The 19,159-nt window shown below is 41.4% G+C and overlaps 1 protein-coding gene across 3 annotated transcripts in view; it reads left to right on the top strand.

Moving 5' to 3' along the window:
- GOSR1 (golgi SNAP receptor complex member 1) overlaps positions 1-13,492 on the top strand; it is a 132,883-nt gene extending 119,391 nt beyond the window's left edge. Inside the window, exon 9 of one of the 3 annotated variants that reach the window (XM_069761153.1) lies at positions 13,388-13,492. Coding sequence is in view for 2 of the 3 variants with exons in the window: in XM_069761152.1 (XP_069617253.1) it covers positions 1,875-1,999 (125 nt within the window). In the remaining variant the exon portion in view is untranslated. Of the gene's footprint in view, positions 1-1,874; positions 3,406-13,387 lie in introns of those variants that run through there. The other 2 variants (XM_069761152.1, XM_069761151.1) reach the window with 2 other exon arrangements.
- Positions 13,493-19,159: the final 5,667 nt, after the last annotated feature.

Below are 19,159 nucleotides of genomic sequence, written 5' to 3'. Positions count from 1 at the left end.
TGTGACCGCCGGACTAGAGCCCTGCAAACCTTCTACCTGCCGGCTCCTCTTCTAATTAGTAGACACTGTGCCTTATCATTGACACATGATGTTGTGCCATGTGTAGTCATCAGAAGGGGCGCTGGGGATGTGGCAGGTAGGAGGTTCACAGAGCTCCGCTGCTTGGTAGACTTGAGCAAATTTGTTCGGGTTCCCTCTTATTCGGCAAGCTATAGCGCTCACCGAATAAGCTGCAGAGGGAACACGGCTTCCAGGATCTGTACCAGCTGATCAGCACTGCAGTTGCATGTGATGCGGCTGTGTGACAGTCACAGCACATGTATGGAAAGCCCAATAAACAAGCTCTCCATGCATGTGTCATGACTGTCACACAGCCGCAACACATGCAGCTGCAGTGCTGATCAGCTGATGGTACGGCACGATCCAGGAAGCCGTGAGCGCTATAGCTTGCCGAATAAGAGGGAACCCGAACAAATCCGCTCAACTCTAGTCTTTGGACCATGAATGGACTATTGACATGTTCGCTGGACTCGGGGTCCTACAAATCTTCTTGCTCATCTGGAGAAAGGAGCATTATAAAATAAAGAAACAAGTGTTTTGATTCTAATCGCCTATTGCTCAAGTAGTCTCTTTTGGGACTGAAAGTGACCTATCTATTCAGTTACTTGGCCACTGATTTGCTGTCGGGTCAGGTATCTGATAGATGTGACGTCATTGCAACCTCTCTGAGCTGGATGGAGCAAGCACCACTGGTAGGATTCCCACTGGAGGGATTTGCACATATCATATGTATTTGTAGCCAATTCTTGTGAAAACTACTTTATATCTAAATGTAGGCAGTGTGAAAATTAGTCCTGAGACTTAGAAAGCAAAGTGCATCTCTGTCTAGTCAAGAATAAATGAAAGCAGGAAAGACAAAAAGCGCAATAGGGTCTTAGGCCTCTTTCACACTTCCGTCTTTGTAGTCCCGTCGAGATACATCATTTTTTGAGAAAACAGGATCCTGCATTTTCTCATAGACTTGTATTATCGACGGATGGCCACACATTTCGTCCGTCGTGCACGGGATCCTGCGAAATTTGACGGGCCGTCTTTTCGAAAAAACGTTCCATGAAACGTTTTTGTCTGCAGTTGAAAAACGTTCCCCCGACGCCTCCCGCTGCATACGTCGTTCCACAGAATGGGAGCCTATGAACACTGGATTCTGCGCACACCGTGAAACGCAGGAATCCAGTGACGGATGCAGTTTTTACTTCTGAGCATAGTTGGAAGCATATTTCAACCCGGGGAAAAGTCTCTCTCTCAAGAGAGAGAAATTTCGGCAACAACATGTGTAACACTTCCGTCAAAACACTGGATGCGTTACACACGTTTTTCACTATTTGCACAATGTCCGTCGATACGTCACGACAACGCATTACGACGCCCGCCAGCAGACGGAAGTGTGAAAGAGGCCTTACTCAGTAACCAAATAATAGAGAAGATCAGAGTGGGCTCACCTGGTGGGGTGGTGGCAGTCACGACCCCTATTTAAAGCTGATCAAAGACTGCAGCAGCATCACCAGATAGGGCACAAATGCTGGAAGATGAGGTTCTTCGGTTTTTACTCGGACACATCTCCGCACATACTGTTATGGCTGTGCTTCATACTGCTCAGCTCAGTACCTTGCCCTTAGATAGCACTGACCTGCAATAAAAGACGTAGACATTATCTTATTTTGAAGACAGATCCTTTAGATTCAGGTCTGTGTGTCTCCTCACCTCAGTGGTAAGTGGTTGTATCCGTGCATGCATGTATTATGATCTATTGTGGACACTATTGTCTCTTTCCTGATCCATGCTTTACGTTCCTGTCCTTAACTACAGCTCTACAGATCGTTTTCCTGCAGTGAATAGTCTGATCCAGAGGATTAACCTCCGGAAGCGCCGGGATTCTCTCATCTTGGGCTCTATTATCGGCATTTGCACTATTTTGCTGCTACTTTATGCTTTCCATTGATAACTGACACAGACTCTGCCACAATCCAGAGGAGCACCAACGTCAAAATGGAAAAAGACGTGGAAGTTGCAGTTCTGCACACACCAACTGTACATACGGGAGTGGGGATATTACAGGAATACTTAACATTTTATATCGACAGGCTATAGTACTGACAGCTTCCATGTTGTGGACCAGTAGCTGTACATAGTCTTTGTCATTTAACCTTCTACATACACATTGCATTAAGATTTGTGAAAGCCTAATTGATATCTGTGATAGGAAATGTTCACCTTAAAAAGGAGCACTAATCCAATGTAAAAGTTATGGTGTGGGCATTCGCCAGTTATTCTAGGGAAACTTGTCTTATAATGTGCTGTATGGCAAGCACTGCAGATAAATAAGGCTCCGTAGGTAGCCATTAATCGCCAATATTACTACTGCATATAGTTCTTAATCAGTTATATAAAGATATGTCACCATATGCTTACTTGGTACTTCTAAAACTGCTAAGGAAGGCTGCACAAAATAAAGCAATTTCCAATATCTATACGTCAAAAAATATAATATTTGTGACAACTTTATGAATAAGTGTTTGCCGGGATGGAAGAGGCATAGTATAATGGTATTGGCACCACTGCTTTGGTTTAGTGTTCCTTTAATGGCTTTTGTCAGGAGGTAGCAGGGATCAGTTATTTATTCTGTAACCATACAGTCTGTATATGACAAGACTTTACAGAAGAAACATGTGCAGTGTATAATGTATACCCTCTATAGGGGGGATTTTCAACAGTTTTATCATGTTAAACTGGTCACATCATGGAATGGTAATAGCATTGATTTTTTTCCCCCTGCATGATGTTAACCAATCTTAAGTGGGAGACGTGATTCAGGGGTAAAAAAAAAAAAAGCCCAAAAACAGGCCCCTAGGAAATGTCACTCTGCTTCTTTTTTTTTAATGTAATGACGCACAGTTCTGCATCCCTTTTTGGCCTCTCCGCCAGCATCTACTTTGATTACAAGCAAGGGAGGGGAGTAAAGCTGAGCTTTTTGCCATTACACAAACACAGCTGCAGCTCTCATGTCACAGCACTGTCAGTGTAAGGGGAGGGGGAGTAGAGCAGTGCTGCAGATAAAAAATATGTTTGTAATGACACACTCTACCCCCTCCCTTTGTTGTAATTGCTGCAGGGAGAACAGTACGAAGAGCAGTCCTGTCTGTTATTTCATGTCTCACTCTAGAGAAAGCCGGGCGTGACGCTCTCTGGGGGCATTTTTTTTTTTTCATGACACCTCTTATGATTGGTCAGCTTCATGCAAGGGAAAAATTCAACACTCCCAGAGATGAATCTGAACTAACACGACCCTTGGTCTCTGTGGAAATTAGGATCTGAGCGTTACTAGCTAATCTCTCCGCAAATGTGATGAGAAATTAAAAAATAAAAAGTAGATTTTATTCAGCTCTGTCGCCACTATTCCATGATGTGGGCCAGTATAACGTACTAAAACTGGTGAAAGGTCCTCTTTAATTAAAGATTCTAATCATCATCATCAATGCATAAACCAGGTAACATTGAGATTTTAATGGAATGGTGCAAATCAAACTTCTTTCCACTTTCCTCTTAACTGTCAGCCAAATTCAGGTGCTATTTATGGCCGACTGTTTTATGTTTTATTTCTTGGACTCCGCAGTCCAATCTGGGTTTTCTATATATCTTTTTTTTTTTTTTTTTTTTGGGGGGGGGGGGGGGGGGGGGGGGAGGAGTAAGAAAAACAAACCCCAGGAATAGATCCCAGAAAAGGAAAGATTTTTCTTCTTCTTTCTAGGATATATTTCTGTTTTTGGTAGACAAAGCGGGAACATAGATGTTCTACATCTGTATGCGCTAATGACTTCTACTCTCCCCAGCTAGAGGGGGTATTCCCATCTCTTACATTTGTTATATTCCCAGGATATGCAGAAATGTTCAGTAGATTCAGGTCCCACCAATGGAACCATGGCCTCGTTGCGAGCTGCTTTCAGTGGAGAGGCAATGGGAATGCCCATACAAATGAATGGGAATTTTGACCACCTCTCCACTGATATTGTGCTGCATCAGGGCCCGTTTTATGGGGAGATGCAGGTTTCATTGGTGGGGTTGACATCTACTATACATTTATGTCACATCCTGTGGGGTATACCATACATGTATGAGAAGTCCCCATTAAAGTCTTTTACAGAAGATTTATTTTTATGAATTTTCTTTATGTGCAAGTGTGGGTCACCCTCCTACTTGTACCGCCCACCGTTCCAATTTAGGTCTCTATAGGACCCTATGGTTATCTAAGTTTGGTTAAAGTAAAACGTATGCTAAAAGCAAACCAACAGAACCACATTGGCAGTGACTAGGAATGTTCTGCATCTCTCAGGCCTAGAATAAGAAGTAATTTAATGCATCAGTCCCTGAGCCTCCATCATGCCTAAAGATTGTTACTGCATACATAGAAGCTGCGTAACAATATTAAATTATATCTTTCCCTCAAATTTATATTGATCGTCAAGCTGGAACCGTAGTGCTTGAGATGAGTTCCAGAGAGTCCATATCCTATGTGTCTGGCGTACACTGGCTAATTGCACCCAATACTAAGCACACATAACAAACTATTTTTGGTAGTTTTAAGGGCGACACAAAATTAAATCTAATGCTGAAGAGGTCCGTTTCTGTGGGCATTAGCTAACTCCGTTCTCCCTATTGAAAATAGACGCATCCTCGCCTTATCGGAGTATGTATGTGGGAGTTGGGAGAGATGGCTGACAGATGAGATGCATGGGGAACCTTTAGGGATGACACTGCACCTTAAAGTTCAAGAAAGCTAAAACCTAGATGCGTTATCTGGTGACAGGACATGACCATGTAGCTCAGCAGGTGTGCGGGTCACAACATCGGCACCGCTCACTTCCCATGCCTAAGATTCTGTATATCACCGGATAACTGGTATGTGCACACAAAGGGCTTTAGGTGCCGGCATACCTGCTGGAGAAAGATGCTTCAGGAAAGCACTGGCATCTTTTTTTTGCCACAAAAGTGTTTTTTTTTTTTTTTGGCGCCTTTTGTGGTAGCATTGCCTGCTGGCATTTTTCTCTCACATCATGTATTACAGTACCACCTGAAAGTCACTTCTTTTACCTGCTATTTGGCTTCCGAAGCCCAATGTGGTTAAAGAAGCTCAAAAATACTGATTATATTCACAAGTCATTTTACATATGTTCATTCTTTTCAGCATTTTTTTTTTCAGGCAGGTTTTGGAGCAGAAAAGACAATGTGTGCACATGCCTTGCGTCTTTACATGTCTGTAATGTTGGTAATTTGGGATCTCCATTCTCTTGAATTAAGTTAATAAGCGTTTGTGATGTTTAGGATGAGACTACATGTATTGTGCGACCAAAGTTTGCTACATCGCAACTCAATAAAAGTGGGGTCACATTTCCACCCCAAGGGTACTGCGTCGAGGATGTCACAAAAAAATAGGATGCGGTTAGATTTCTTGAGTTTCTACCCTCAGGGTCGCTGTGTATCCCCAGCCTTAGATTAGAGACGTTAAACTGGAAATGGGAGTGAAACCTTTCTCCTGGAAATAAAAAGGTGATTTCTAAAAACTTCCACTGGATATGTTCCCCTTCTACCCTGAGAGGGGTTTAATTCATATATTTGGTAATTAATGAAAGGACAGAACAAAACTGCCATGGCATACAATGCAGCCTTACTAGATGAGCGGAAACTGCCTGTATACAGACCTTGGGAAACTGATAAAAGCCAAAGACGCTATATTCTCCTGTCCCTCCGACATCAGATATTTTCTGCTACTGTAGATATGTGTTATGCGGCATGATAACATTGGCTGTGTGCAAGCCACTGGAATACAACCCTTGGCAAAAATTATGGAATCACTGGCCTTGGAGGATGTTCATTCAGTTGTTTAATTTTGTAGAAAAAAAGCAGATCACAGACATGGTACAAAACTAAAGTCATTTCAAATGGCAACTTTCTGGCTTTAAGAAACACTAAAAGAAATCAAGAAGAAAAAACGTGGTAGTCAGTAATGGTTACTATTTTTAACCAAGCATAGGGGAAAAATTATGGAATCACTCAATTATGGAATTGTGAAAAACAAACAAAAAAACCACTCCAACACATCACTAGTATTTTGTTGCACCACCTCTGGCTTTTATAACCGCTTGCAGTCTCTGAGGCCTGGACTTAATGAGTGTCAAACAGTCTCTTCATCAATCTGCCTCCAACTATCTCTGATTGCTGTTGCCAGATCAGCTTTGCAGGTTGGAGCCTTGTCATGGACCATTTTCCTCAACTTCCACCAAAGAACTGCACCAAACAAAAAGTTCCAGCATCATCACCTTGCCCAATGCAGATTTGCGATTCATCACTGAATATGACTTTCATCCAGTCATCCACAGTCCACGATTGCTTTTCCTTAGCCCATTGTAACCTTGTTTTTTTCTGCTTAGGTGTTAATGATGGCTTTCGTTTAGTAAGTTTGCCTTTAACAACCTTCCCATGTTGTTTGTATTTGGTACAGATTCTAGACCCAGCTGACTGTGAACATCCAACATCTTTTGCAACATTGCGTGATGATTTACCCTCTTTTAAGAGTTTGATAATCCTCTCCTTTGTTTCAGTTGACATCTCTTGTGTTGGAGCCATGATTCATCTCAGTCCACTTGGTGCAACAGCTCTCCAAGGTGTGATCACTCCTTTTTAGATGCAGACTAACGATCAGATCTAATTTGATGCAGGTGTTATTTTTGGGTATGAAAATTTACAGAGTGATTCCATAATTTTTTCTTCAGAATTAAGTGATTCCATAATTTTTCTCCTATGCTTGGTTAAAAAAATTAACCATTACTGACTACCACATTTTTTGTTCTCGATTTCTTTTAATGTTTCTTAAAGCCAGAAAGTTGCCATTTGAAATGACTTTAATTTTGTGCCTTGTCTGTGATCTGCTTTTTTCTACAAAATTAAACAGCTGAGTGAACATCCTCCAAGGCCGGTGATTCCATAATTTTTGCCAGGGGTTGTACATATGCCACCAGATGCTGCAGTTAGTTGCAATTTTTGCTTGATACAAATTAAGGGAAGGCTATGTGTGACTTTGGCTGCGATACAGAACTCGTTATTCTTTGGTCAAGTGACCTGTGTCTCTACCAAAGTCTCTGTGCAGCCCGAGCCTGAATGCAACAATTGCTTCCATAATATTTTTTTCTAGTGGTAGATTGTTCAGGCATTAACACGGCTGCTTCTACATAATTTGTCATCCCATCATCTCTGCTTTGACTTTGTCTAGGGATGTCCGTTAGCATGTGACCAATATTGTTAGTGTCTAGTGTGAAAGGAATCTGTCAGCAGTTTTGCTATGTAATCTGAGAGCAGCATGGTGTATGAGCTGAGACCCTGATTCCAGAGATGTCACTTGGCTGTATTGTCATTTTGATACAATCACTCTTTTCTCAGCTACAGATCCAGCAGTGCTCAGAATGCTGAGCTCTGTATAACCCCGCCCACAGTACTGATTGGCAGCTCTGTGTACACTGCACATCTGCAGAAAGCACCCAATCAGTGTTGGGGGTTGAGTTACACAGAGCTATTGACTAGGAGGCACGAGACACCTAGTCCTGTAGTGATAATCCTGGTGATAAAATGCTGACTTTATTGAAACATAACACAGCCCAGTAAGTGACACGTCGCTGGAATCGGGGTCTCATGCTGCTCTCAGATTAGATAACAAAACCTGCTTACAGATTCTCTTTAAGTAGTCTACAAATTAACTGATTTTCCAAGGGTTTTTTATTTTTTTGCAGGATTACAATTTTTTGCATAAAGCCTGTAACCTTTTCAACTTTTTCATTTGTTTGTAAGTATATGGAGCTGCAATTCAAGAATTTTAATCTCCATTCGCTTTTGGTCAGAACATTGTACCAGAGAACTGAGAAACGCTTCCTTCCCTCTGTGATCGGTAAATCTTCTCTCCAGTATGTTTTCTGTTCATCAAGAATGCGAAAGCGCCGTACAGTAAAGAAGTGGGGGAAACATTGTACTGGGTCCCTTCCCCATTTTTGTTGAGTGGATCTCCTGAAAAGGAAAACACATTTAACCAATGTTAAAATATTTATTCAGAATTGTGTCAAATACCTGCAAATTCTACCAATACATTTCCATTTCATTCTCTCAAAGAGGTGACATCCTAGCAATGCCATTATCATTGGGAACACTTTATCGTGGTGGAGCCGCAGGTTTATATGATTTTTTTTTTCTTTTGTACGATTTGTTAATACGATCTTTCACCAGTACAATTTAAGGAAGTATTCAGATATTCAACATATTACTGCTGTGTATGAAAACTGTCTATTTAATGTCAGGTCACGGGGATGAAGGATAAGACTTTAATACTACAAATAAGCGCTAAAAAGGAAAGACGGGAGGATGACTTTATATTCTCATAAGGCCACAAACTCTGAAGCATTTATGAATGCAGTTTCCACTTTCCAGCAGAGTTTAGACCTTTTAGGCTACGTGCACACACTGCGGATTACGCTGAGAATTATTAAGGACAGATTTTGGTAAATCCGCAGGTAAACCGCACTGCAGATTTCCTGCGGAATTACCGCGGATTTACCTCTATTTTTGTGCGGATTCCACCTGCGGATTCCTATTATGGAGCAGGTGTAAACCGCTGCGGAATCCACACAAAGAATTGACATGCTGCGGAATAAACAACGCTACGTTTCCGCGTGGTTTTTTCAATCCGCTGTGGATCCGCTGCAAAATCCGCAACGTGTGCACATACCCCTTATGGTTCTTCTGAAGCAAACTTGGCTTACCATTGAACCCATTGGGTGCTCTAAGTTCATAGAACCAGAGGAGGTCAACAATATGGCTGCCTGAAGAAACATTTAGGTTAAAAGGTGTGTCCAGGAGTAGTAAAAAATGGCTACTCTCTTCCAAAAACCATTGCCAATAACAGTTTGTGGGACATGTATTGAGTTACAGCTCAGGCCTGTTCACTTATATGGAGCGGAGGTGTAATACCTCATACAACCTGCAGACAGGTGTGGCACTGTTTATGGCAGAAGGCAATGTTTTTCTAATCCCAGACAGCTCCTTTAATTATTTCACGCTTAAGAAAAACAAGTAGATTTAACAAAATGCATCCAAATATTTGATAAGTTGTGAATCAGTTCACTTATCAATAACTGAAAATTTAGTTTAACGGTTTTTAAAAAGCGTAAAAGGAACCTTTTATCCCTTCTAGCAGTATAACTCCCACTTTTCCTGGTAGGAAACCACAATTGAAATACAAGATGTGAACCTGGCCTAAAAAATGTCACCAATGGATGCAAAATGTAACTTATAAGTCTATGGTTCCAATTGACATTTTCAGGTGTAGCCAGGCGCAGATGTACGAAGTCTCTTCTTACTGACCTACCTGCCACGTGTATGCCTGCTCTCCTGTAGACTGTGACAGCTAATTTATTCTCCAAACCTCATGTAAAGTTGGCATTTAGAAGGGATGTGTGAATCCAAAGTATCCACCTGTATATAACCTTCCCCATCTAATAGCACTTTCTTATTTTGCTTTACAAATTGCTCATTGAAGCTAATTATATTTTATTGCTCTTGTAATTATTTTCCCATTTCTGCACCTTGTATGCAAATCCTGTCTGTAATAAAGAAAAAAAGCTTTGTTATGTAATTTAATAATAAATTAGAGTTATACATGTTTCTGTATGTTGTTTTTTTTCCCCTCCTTGTGTTAAGTCACTTCCGTTAAATGTATTTAGCGTTCTGTCATCATACAAAGTATTAAAAGCAAATGCAAGTTCTGGAATTGCGTGGTTGTTGTTCGTGACCCTTTCCAATGCATGGTCACTACACTTAATGGACTTCGCTCTGCAATGGTTCCTTCTATTTGGGAGATGGGTGCCCTGTTTCCCAAATGTCTAAAATAGCCGCTGCAGATGCACGGGAAGTCTGAACCATGTCTCCCCCACCACCACCCCTTTACATTGGTGAGTTATGGGCCAGCGAGGATGATGACTGTGTTGCATCCAGAGAAGAGAAAAGCAGGAGAGGCATAGTTCAGACTTACAGTACTATTCTTCACCCCATGCCTTTGCACTGGCCAATTTGAACTGAACTGGCAATTTTGTTTTGACTGCATGTAGCAAGTGGGTCACATACCATGGCTATATGACATCTACTGCCAAAAAATATTCACTTTTTTTTTTTTTTTTACACTTGGTAAGTTCCGGACTGGACCAAGGGAACCCAGTGGACGTAGTGTATATGGACTTTTCAAAGTCTTTTGATACGGTGCCACACAAAAGTTTGATACATAAAATGAGAATAATGGGGATAGGGGAAAATATGTGTAAGTGGGTTAAGAGCTGGCTCAGGGATAGGAAACAAAGGGTGGTTATTAATGGAGCACACTCGGACTGGGTCACGGTTAGCAGTGGGGTACCACAGGCGTCAGTATCGGGCCCTCTTTTTAACATTTATTAATGACCTTGTAGGGGACATAGCAGAATTTCAATATTTGCAGATGACACTAAACTCTGCAGGGTAAACAATACAGAGGAGGACAATTTAATAATACAGGATGATTTACCGTATTTTCGCTTTTTAAGACGCACCGGATTATAAGACGCACCCCAAATTTTGAGGAGAAAAATAGGAAAAAAACTTTTAAATAAATTGGTGGTGCTTCATATAATCCATGCATCTTATTGCTTACCGGGGGTTGTGGCTGCAGTGGATCAGGGTCGCTGCTGGAGACAGAAGTGAAGCGTTGCTGCAGACTGAGATGAGGGGGTGTGCAGGTGTCCTGTGCTGCAGGGGTGTCTTTGGTGCTGCAAGGGTGTCTCCTGTGCTGCAGGGGGCCCTGCTGACATTTTGTGAAAGGCCAGAGCCCCCCAGCAGTTCATCCATCTTTCATGTGCGGTGGACTTCAGGAAAATGGCCGCCGAGAGGTGGCTCATGCGCAGATGGAGATCTTGGGACTAAGATCTCGAGAGATGAGATCTCAGTGCTGAAATCTCATCTCCCGAGATTCCGGCGGCCATTTTCCCAAAGTCCATCGCACAGGAAAGCCTAGACCAACTGCCGGGGGGGCTCTGGCCTTTCACAAAATGTCACCAGAGCACCGGAGACTCCAGCATCACCCTGGGCGGCAGACAACCACGGCAGCGGTGGCGGACACACCCTCATCCCAGCCTGTAACCGTAAGCGGTATGTCCGCTTTGTAAGACGGACCCCCATTTCCCCCCCAAATTTGGGGGAAATAAAGTGTGTCTTACAAAGTGAAAAATACGGTATGTAAAATAGAAGCTTGGCAAATGAGGTTTAATGGGGATAAATGTAAGGTCATGCACTTGGGTAGAAGTAAAAAGATGTATAACTATGTGCTTAATTCTAAAACTCTGGGCAAAACCGTCAATGAAAAATGCCTGGGGGTATGGGTGGATGACAAACTCACATTTAGTGGCCAGTGTCAGGCAGCTGCTACAAAGGCAAATAAAATAATGGGATGCATTAAAAGAGGCATAGATGCTCATGAGGAGAACATAATTGTACCTCTATACAAGTCACTAGTTCGGCCACACTTAGAATACTGTGCACAGTTCTGGTCTCCGGTGTATAAGAAAGACATAGCTGAACTGGAGCGGGTGCAGAGAAGAGCGGCCAAGGTTATTAGAGTGTAGAAAAGCCGCGAAGGCACCATCACGTGTTTCTAAACGCAAGCAATAAATAGCCAGGTCTTTCACCAGGAAGGAACAACCACGGGAAGGGCAGCATCCAAAAAGGAAAACCACCTATGCCAAAACATGGTATCCATCCACAGACAGCTGTTTCGGGGTATTTGCCCCTCATCAGTGTGGAGTAGGAAACTGGCTATTAGGAGCAGTGCCTAGTAAAAGGACTATAAACATAAGGATGAATGACCTCGGGGAGATCAAAGCATCTTTTCTACATGCATTTGCATATTTCCCATAAGAGATGGGAGCAGTGTTCTGGATCACGTGATGGTGTCTCCGCGGTGTTGGATGTTTTGATCTCCCCGAGGTCATTCATCCTTATGTTTGTAGTCCTTTTGCTAGTCACTGTATACAGTCCCTAATTATATTTGTAGACTAATATATGCATACGTAGATCCAAGAGCAGTATTTTTGTTTTTGCATTTTCGTTTTTTGCTCCCTTTCCCAGAGCCATAACTTTTTTATTTTTTGGTCAAAATGGCCATGAGAGGGCTTGTTTTTTGCTGGACGAGTTGTACTTGAACAACATCATTGATTTTACATATCTTGTACTGGAAAATGTGAAACAAATTCCAAGTGCGCTGAAATTGCAAAAAAAAGTGCAATCCTACAGCTTTTGTCTTTTTCTATGTTAACTAAATGCTATAAGTGACCTGCCATTATGACTCTCCAGGTCATTACGAGTTCATAGACACCAAACATGTCTAGATTTTTATTTGTATTTAAGCGGTGAATAAAAATTCCAATGTTTGTTAAAAAATTTTTTTTAAAAAGTGCCATTTTGCAATACCCGCAGCGTCTCCATTTTTTGTGATCTGGGGTCGGGTGAGGATTTATTTTTTTGTGCGCCTAGCTGACGTTTATAATGATACCATTTTGGTGCAAATACGATCTTTTGATTGCCCGTTATTGCATTTTAATGCAATGTTGCGGCTGCCAAAAAAATTTATTTCTGACGTTTTCATTCAAATAATTTTTATTGAAAATTTTCTCAACCATGTAAACAGGACATAATACGAGACATAACACGAAAGGGGGGGAGGTGGTAAGGGTCAAGGGACTAGGGAAAAGGGGATGTCACATGAGGGTGAAGGGGAAGGAACAAGAACAAGGTAAGAAGACAAATATGATCTATGTACGCAGGGTAGATAATTAATTTACACAATTATAGCAACCTTTGTATGTATTTATATAACAATCAGTAGTTGGTACATGCATTTAAGGTTCGGATGAATCAGCATAGATATACCATTAGAAAGAGAAGAATGGATCTCCAAGTCCCCAAACACTTCGTAGAATACAATCACCAGGAAAAAGATCTAAAATGTAGGATAATTGATGTAGTCCCAATCCAAAGGAGAGGCGGTAATAGGGAACAGATCCTTAAAAAGAAGGAACTTAAATGGATCTATGAGTTAAAAACCCTTAAACCGAAAGGATTAAACGCGGATTTTAACATTCATACGGTGTTATAGGGGGGTATGCAATAACCCTTTTTTTCTATTTCTGTATAATTGGGACTCTGACTGTTATATTCTTTTAAATTATATCGGATATTTCATATCTGTAATTTTATTTTATTTTTCACCCCTTAGATGTTAATTCCTGAAAGGAAACCTCCCCCTGAAGGAATGTGGTACTATGGAGGACAAAGACTCTGTCAGCATTGGTTATCCAATAATTATTATATGCCACCTTTAATATTCACAAAATTGTCTTAAAATCTGTGTAATTATCACTATATGCACTTCGCTACCTGGCTATTGAGTATTTAAGTTATGGAGCACCTATGTGTAGGGTGGATCATATATCAGGTCTAAATAAATGACAGCAAAAAAATTGAGGTGTCTAGTGTCTGATTAATAAGTGGACATTGGTATGGAAGCTAGTATCTTATAGTTGTCATGACTGCAACACTCTGGTCTGGAGGGACTATTGAGGGGCAGAGTGACTCCACTGACCCACGAGGGTTGCCGTAAACAAGTGGCCACTCGTGGAGCCAGGATACATCTATGCATCCTATATGCCCCCCTTTTTGTTCGTACAATATAAATGCATAACCTTAGATTACTGACATAGCTCTTTGTAATAGGTATAGTGGGTTAGGACAATGGTGCCGGTATCATATGGATGTCATGGCTGCAACACTTTTGTCCGGAGGGACAACTAAGGGGCAGAGTGGCTCCATTGACTCATGGGGACTGTCTTTAAAATGCGGCCATCCATGAAGCCAAGATACCTTTGTGCATCCGTAGTAGTCCTTTCAAGTCCACAAAATAAACATAAAAAACAGGGCGTATAAAGCCACTGTAAGGTCTATATTAAATCTATAAATATATTATTAAACATTTTTTTGACTCTGATGTGAGATCCACCTAACATGGGTTATATAGAAAACTCGGCATGGCTGGTGAGCGAGCTGTATGTAGTTGTGCAGCCTAATTAAGTGCCACACTGTGCATTTGCAGAAATAATATAAAGTCCTCTATTTTGTTTGTGGCTCTGCATTACAGCGCTAGAGCCAATAGCATGAAGCTTATCAGGCTGCATAGCGCTATTGCGCAAGCGTTAGTGACACAGGTCGCAATACTTTAATGTGCCACATCCAACATGGCGGTTTTCAGCGCTACTGCGCATGCGCCGTGTAAAAAATGCCACACAGAGCGCCCTACTGGCTAAAACAGCGTTCCTACACGATGATGCGGTTCTGTCATGCGCAGTAAGCGGCAGGAAACGCCGACTTACAAACAAATTGTCCTCCATGAGTCCACATGTGAATCAGGGGTAAGTGGACTATAATGTATGTAAAATGAAACGAATATTAGGATACTTATCATCACAATGACTATAAGCAGTACATTAAGTGAATCTGGGGTTGATTGAAGAATCGGTTTTTAATGCACAGAAGCACAGGTCACTTTATTATATATGGGCACTTGATGCAAATATGAACAAATGAGGAAAAATGTATATGATATGTAAACACTAATTGATTGTAAAGTAATTGGACTCAATCTAATGTTTGTTGCGACACATATAAATAGACACTAGGTATGGTTACCATCGCCCGGCTATGTGGGTTGATTAAACCTTCCACATTTTCTCACTTTAATAATGGAGTGCTGCCTCTTTTTTTGAATCTCTCTCTCTCTCTCTCTCATATATATATATATATATATATATATACACATATATATATATATATATATATATATATATATATATATATATACACATATATATATATATATATATATAATATTTTTAACATTTTTTTTACTTTTTGCATGCTTCAATAGTTTCTATGGGAGACTAGAAGCTACAGTTGTCTGATCGATTCTGCTATATACAGGCGATGATCAGATCGCCTGTATGTAGCAGAAATGCCGTCTTTCTATGAGTGCTGACCACCGAGCAGTGCACATAGCAGTTTGGCTATGACAACCATAGAGGTCTGCTGGAGACTTCTGGTTGTCATGCCAACCCATCGGTGACCCACGATCACATGACTGGGTCACCGATGGGCAGAATTTCCGACACGCATGCTGGAAGTGTTATCAGAGATTGATAGCAGCATTTAACTAGTTAACAGCCGTGGGTGGATTTTGATTCCACCCACGGCTGTTGCGGGCACATGTCAGCTGTAAATATCAGCTGTCATGTGCCCGGAAAGGTGCGGGCTCAGCGCCGGAGCCCACGCCAAACAAGGAATTGGACATCGGTGTACTATTACGCCCAATGTCGGAAAGGAGTTAAAAGCAATTTAGTGATTTTATAAAAGAACATTATCATAATGTGGCCTGTGATAGAGACTGGCGGGTGAGATTTCATGTATTAGTCCCTGCTGGATGCAAAATTCTGGTGGCACCAGAAGAGCAGCTTTGCCCGAATATCTCAAGGCAGAAAATGGGGCAGCTTTAATATCATACATTTATTAGGGAAATCTCACTGCTGTTGTGAAATATTTGATTTAAAGCTGCTCCAGCACTGCTAGTGGACAAAGTCTTCCTAGATGTGAATAAAGATAAAGGAATGCTGGAATAGTGGAAGTTCAGCTCGAGTCAGTGCTCGTTCGACAATAACATTTTAGGACTGCAATGCAGGGCAATATTTTACACGGCACAGACTACAGTGCACCACACTGTTGATCATTCGGTGTCCTCGTCGCAGAGGTCTTACTATATCCATGCTTTAGAGAAGTGTTCATGAAACGATTTCCTTATGACAAAAGTTATTTTTATTCATTCACGTCTACAAGATGCACAAAAATGGAAATCTAATAGATGTAAGGAGCTCTTGCTATACAATTATCAGAGCCCTGTTCAGGATCTTTGACTTAAGACATCAATTTCTTACACCAGTTGCGAAGACGGCACAAGGTGCCAAGCTGTTCCTTCATATCATCTGATTGGAACACATGAAAAAGCAAAACATCACCATGGTTTATATCCGGGTTGGGCAATTAATTTTCCTAAGGGGCCACATAAGAGACCGTTGCAGGCTGAAATTAATTCTGATTAATATTAACATATTCATTATTATTTATATTAATCTTAATGGTATCACTTAATATTCAGCAGAATTAAGTATGCTGACATATACACCATATGAGCTCGCACATAGCCCCCTATATACAGTATGAGCACACATAGCCCCTATATACAGTATGAGCACACACACAGCCCCTATATACAGTATGAGCACACACAGCCCCTATATACAGTATGAGCACACACATAGCCTCTCTATTTACAATATGAGCCCTCACATAGCCTTCTATATATAATGAGCCCCGACATAACCTTCAACATGCAGTATGAGCCCCCTAATAACCTTCTACAGTCAGTATGAGCTCCCACATAGCCTCTTACATAGTGTGAACCCCAACATAGCCTCCATATATACAGCATGAGCCCCCACATAGCCGCACTATATACAGTGTGAGCTCCTACATAGCCTCATAAATTCAGTATGAGCCCCCACATAGGAGTCTTTTTACATATATATAGTAAGACCCACATTTCCTCTTACATACAGTGTGTACCCTATGAAACCTCTGATATACAGCATGTGCCCCACATAGCCTCCTATATACAACATGAGCCCACACAAACTGCTATATACAGCGTGAGCACCACATAGGCTCCATACATACAGCCTGAACCCTTCACATAGTCTCACTATATACAGTCATGGCCAAAAGTATTGACACCCCTGCAATTCTGTCAGATAATACTCATTTTCTTCTTGAAAATGATTGCAAACACAAATTATTCGGTATTATCTACATTTAATTTGTCTTAAATGAAAAAACACAAAAATAATTGTCCTAAAGCCAAATTGGATATAATTCCACACCAAACATAAAAAAGGGGGTGGACAAAAGTATTGGCACTGTTCGAAAAATCATGTGATGCTTCTCTAATTTGTGTAATTAACAACACCTGTAACTTATCTGTGGCACCTAACAGGTGTTGTCAATAACTAAATAACACTTGCAGCCAGTTGACATGGATTAAAGTTGACTCAACCGCTGTCCTGTGTCCTTGTGTGTACCACATTGAGCATGGAGAAAAGAAAGAAGACCAAAGAACTGTCTGAGGACTTGAGAAACCAAATTGTGAGGAAGCATGAGCAATCTCAAGGCTACAAGTCCATTTCCAAAGACCTGAATGTTCCTGTGTCTACCGTGCGCAGTGTCATCAAGAAGTTTAAAGCCCATGGCACTGTGGCTAACCTCCCTAGATGTGGACGGAAAAGAAAAATTGACAAGAGACTTCAACGCAAGATTGTGCGGATGTTGGATAAAGAACCTCGACTAACATCCAAACAAGTTCAAGCTGCCCTGCAGTCCGAGGGTACAACAGTGTCAACCCGTACTATCCGTCGGCGTCTGAATGAAAAGGGACTGTATGGTAGGAGATCCAGGAAGACCCCACTTCTTACCCCGAGGCATAAAAAAGCCAGGCTGGAGTTTGCCAAAACAAACCTGAAAAAGCCTAAAACGTTTTGGAAGAATGTTCTCTGGTCAGATGAGACAAAAGTAGAGCTTTTTGGGCAAAGGCATCAACATAGAGTTTACAGGAGAAAAAAAGAGGCATTCAAAGAAAAGAACACGGTCCCTACAGTCAAACATGGCGGAGGTTCCCTGATGTTTTGGGGTTGCTTTTCTGCCTCTGGCACTGGACTGCTTGACTGTGTGCATGGCATTATTAAGTCTGAAGACTACCAACAAATTTTGCAGCATAATGTAGGGCCCAGTGTGAGAAAGCTGGGTCTCCCTCAGAGGTCATGGGTCTTCCAGCAGGACAATGACCCAAAACACACTTCAAAAAGCACTAGAAAATGGTTTGAGAGAAAGCACTGGAGACTTCTGAGGTGGCCAGCAATGAGTCCAGACCTGAATCCCGTAGAACAGAGGTCCCCAACTCCAGTCCTCAAGGCCCACCAACAGGTCATGTTTTCAGGATTTCCTTTGCATTGCACAGGTGATGCAATTATTACCTGGGCAAGACTAAGGAAATCCTGAAAACATGACATGTTGGTGGGCCTTGAGGACTGGAGTTGGGGACCCCTGCCGTAGAACACCTGTGGAGAGATCTAAAAATGGCAGTTTGGAGAAGGCACCCTTCAAATATCAGGGACCTGGAGCAGTTTGCCAAAGAAGAATGGTCTAAAATTCCAGCAGAGCATTGTAAGAAACTCATTGATGGTTACCGGAAGCGGTTGGTCGCGTTATTTTGGCTAAAGGTTGTGCAACCAAGTATTAGGCTGAGGGTGCCAATACTTTTGTCTGGCCCATTCTTGGAATTTTGTGTGAAATGATCAATGTTTTGCTTTTTGCTTCATTCTCTTTTGTGTTTTTTCATTTAAGACAAATTAAATGAAGATAATAATACCAAAGAATTTGTGTTTGCAATCATTTTCAGGACGAAACTGAGTATTATCTGACAGAATTGCAGGGGTGTCAATACTTTTGACCATGACTGTACCATGTGTGCCCCACATAGCCTTTTATATACAGCGTGAGCCCCACATAGCCTCCTATATACAGCATGTGCCCTACATAGTCTCACTATGTATTAGCAGTATGAGCTCCTACAAAGACTCCAAAATACATTATCTTTCTCCCACATAACATCGATATAGTGTGTGAGCCCCATATAGCCTCCATATATATATATAAAGTGTGAGCCCCACATAGCCCATATACAGCATAAGCCCCACACAGGCTTCTATGTACATACAACTAACCTATGCACATGAAAAAAAAAAACAAATAATCAACTAAAAGTTGAGATCCTTAGATCAGGAACAGAGCATACATTTATAGGACATTTCATAACTTTCATAAATTGCAGCACATC

This window comes from Ranitomeya imitator, chromosome 3, assembly GCF_032444005.1.
Source record: "Ranitomeya imitator isolate aRanImi1 chromosome 3, aRanImi1.pri, whole genome shotgun sequence".
Taxonomy (NCBI): Eukaryota; Metazoa; Chordata; class Amphibia; order Anura; family Dendrobatidae; genus Ranitomeya; species Ranitomeya imitator.
The sequence above is the reverse complement of the archived record's forward strand: the minus strand, read 5'-3'. Positions and strand labels throughout refer to the sequence as shown.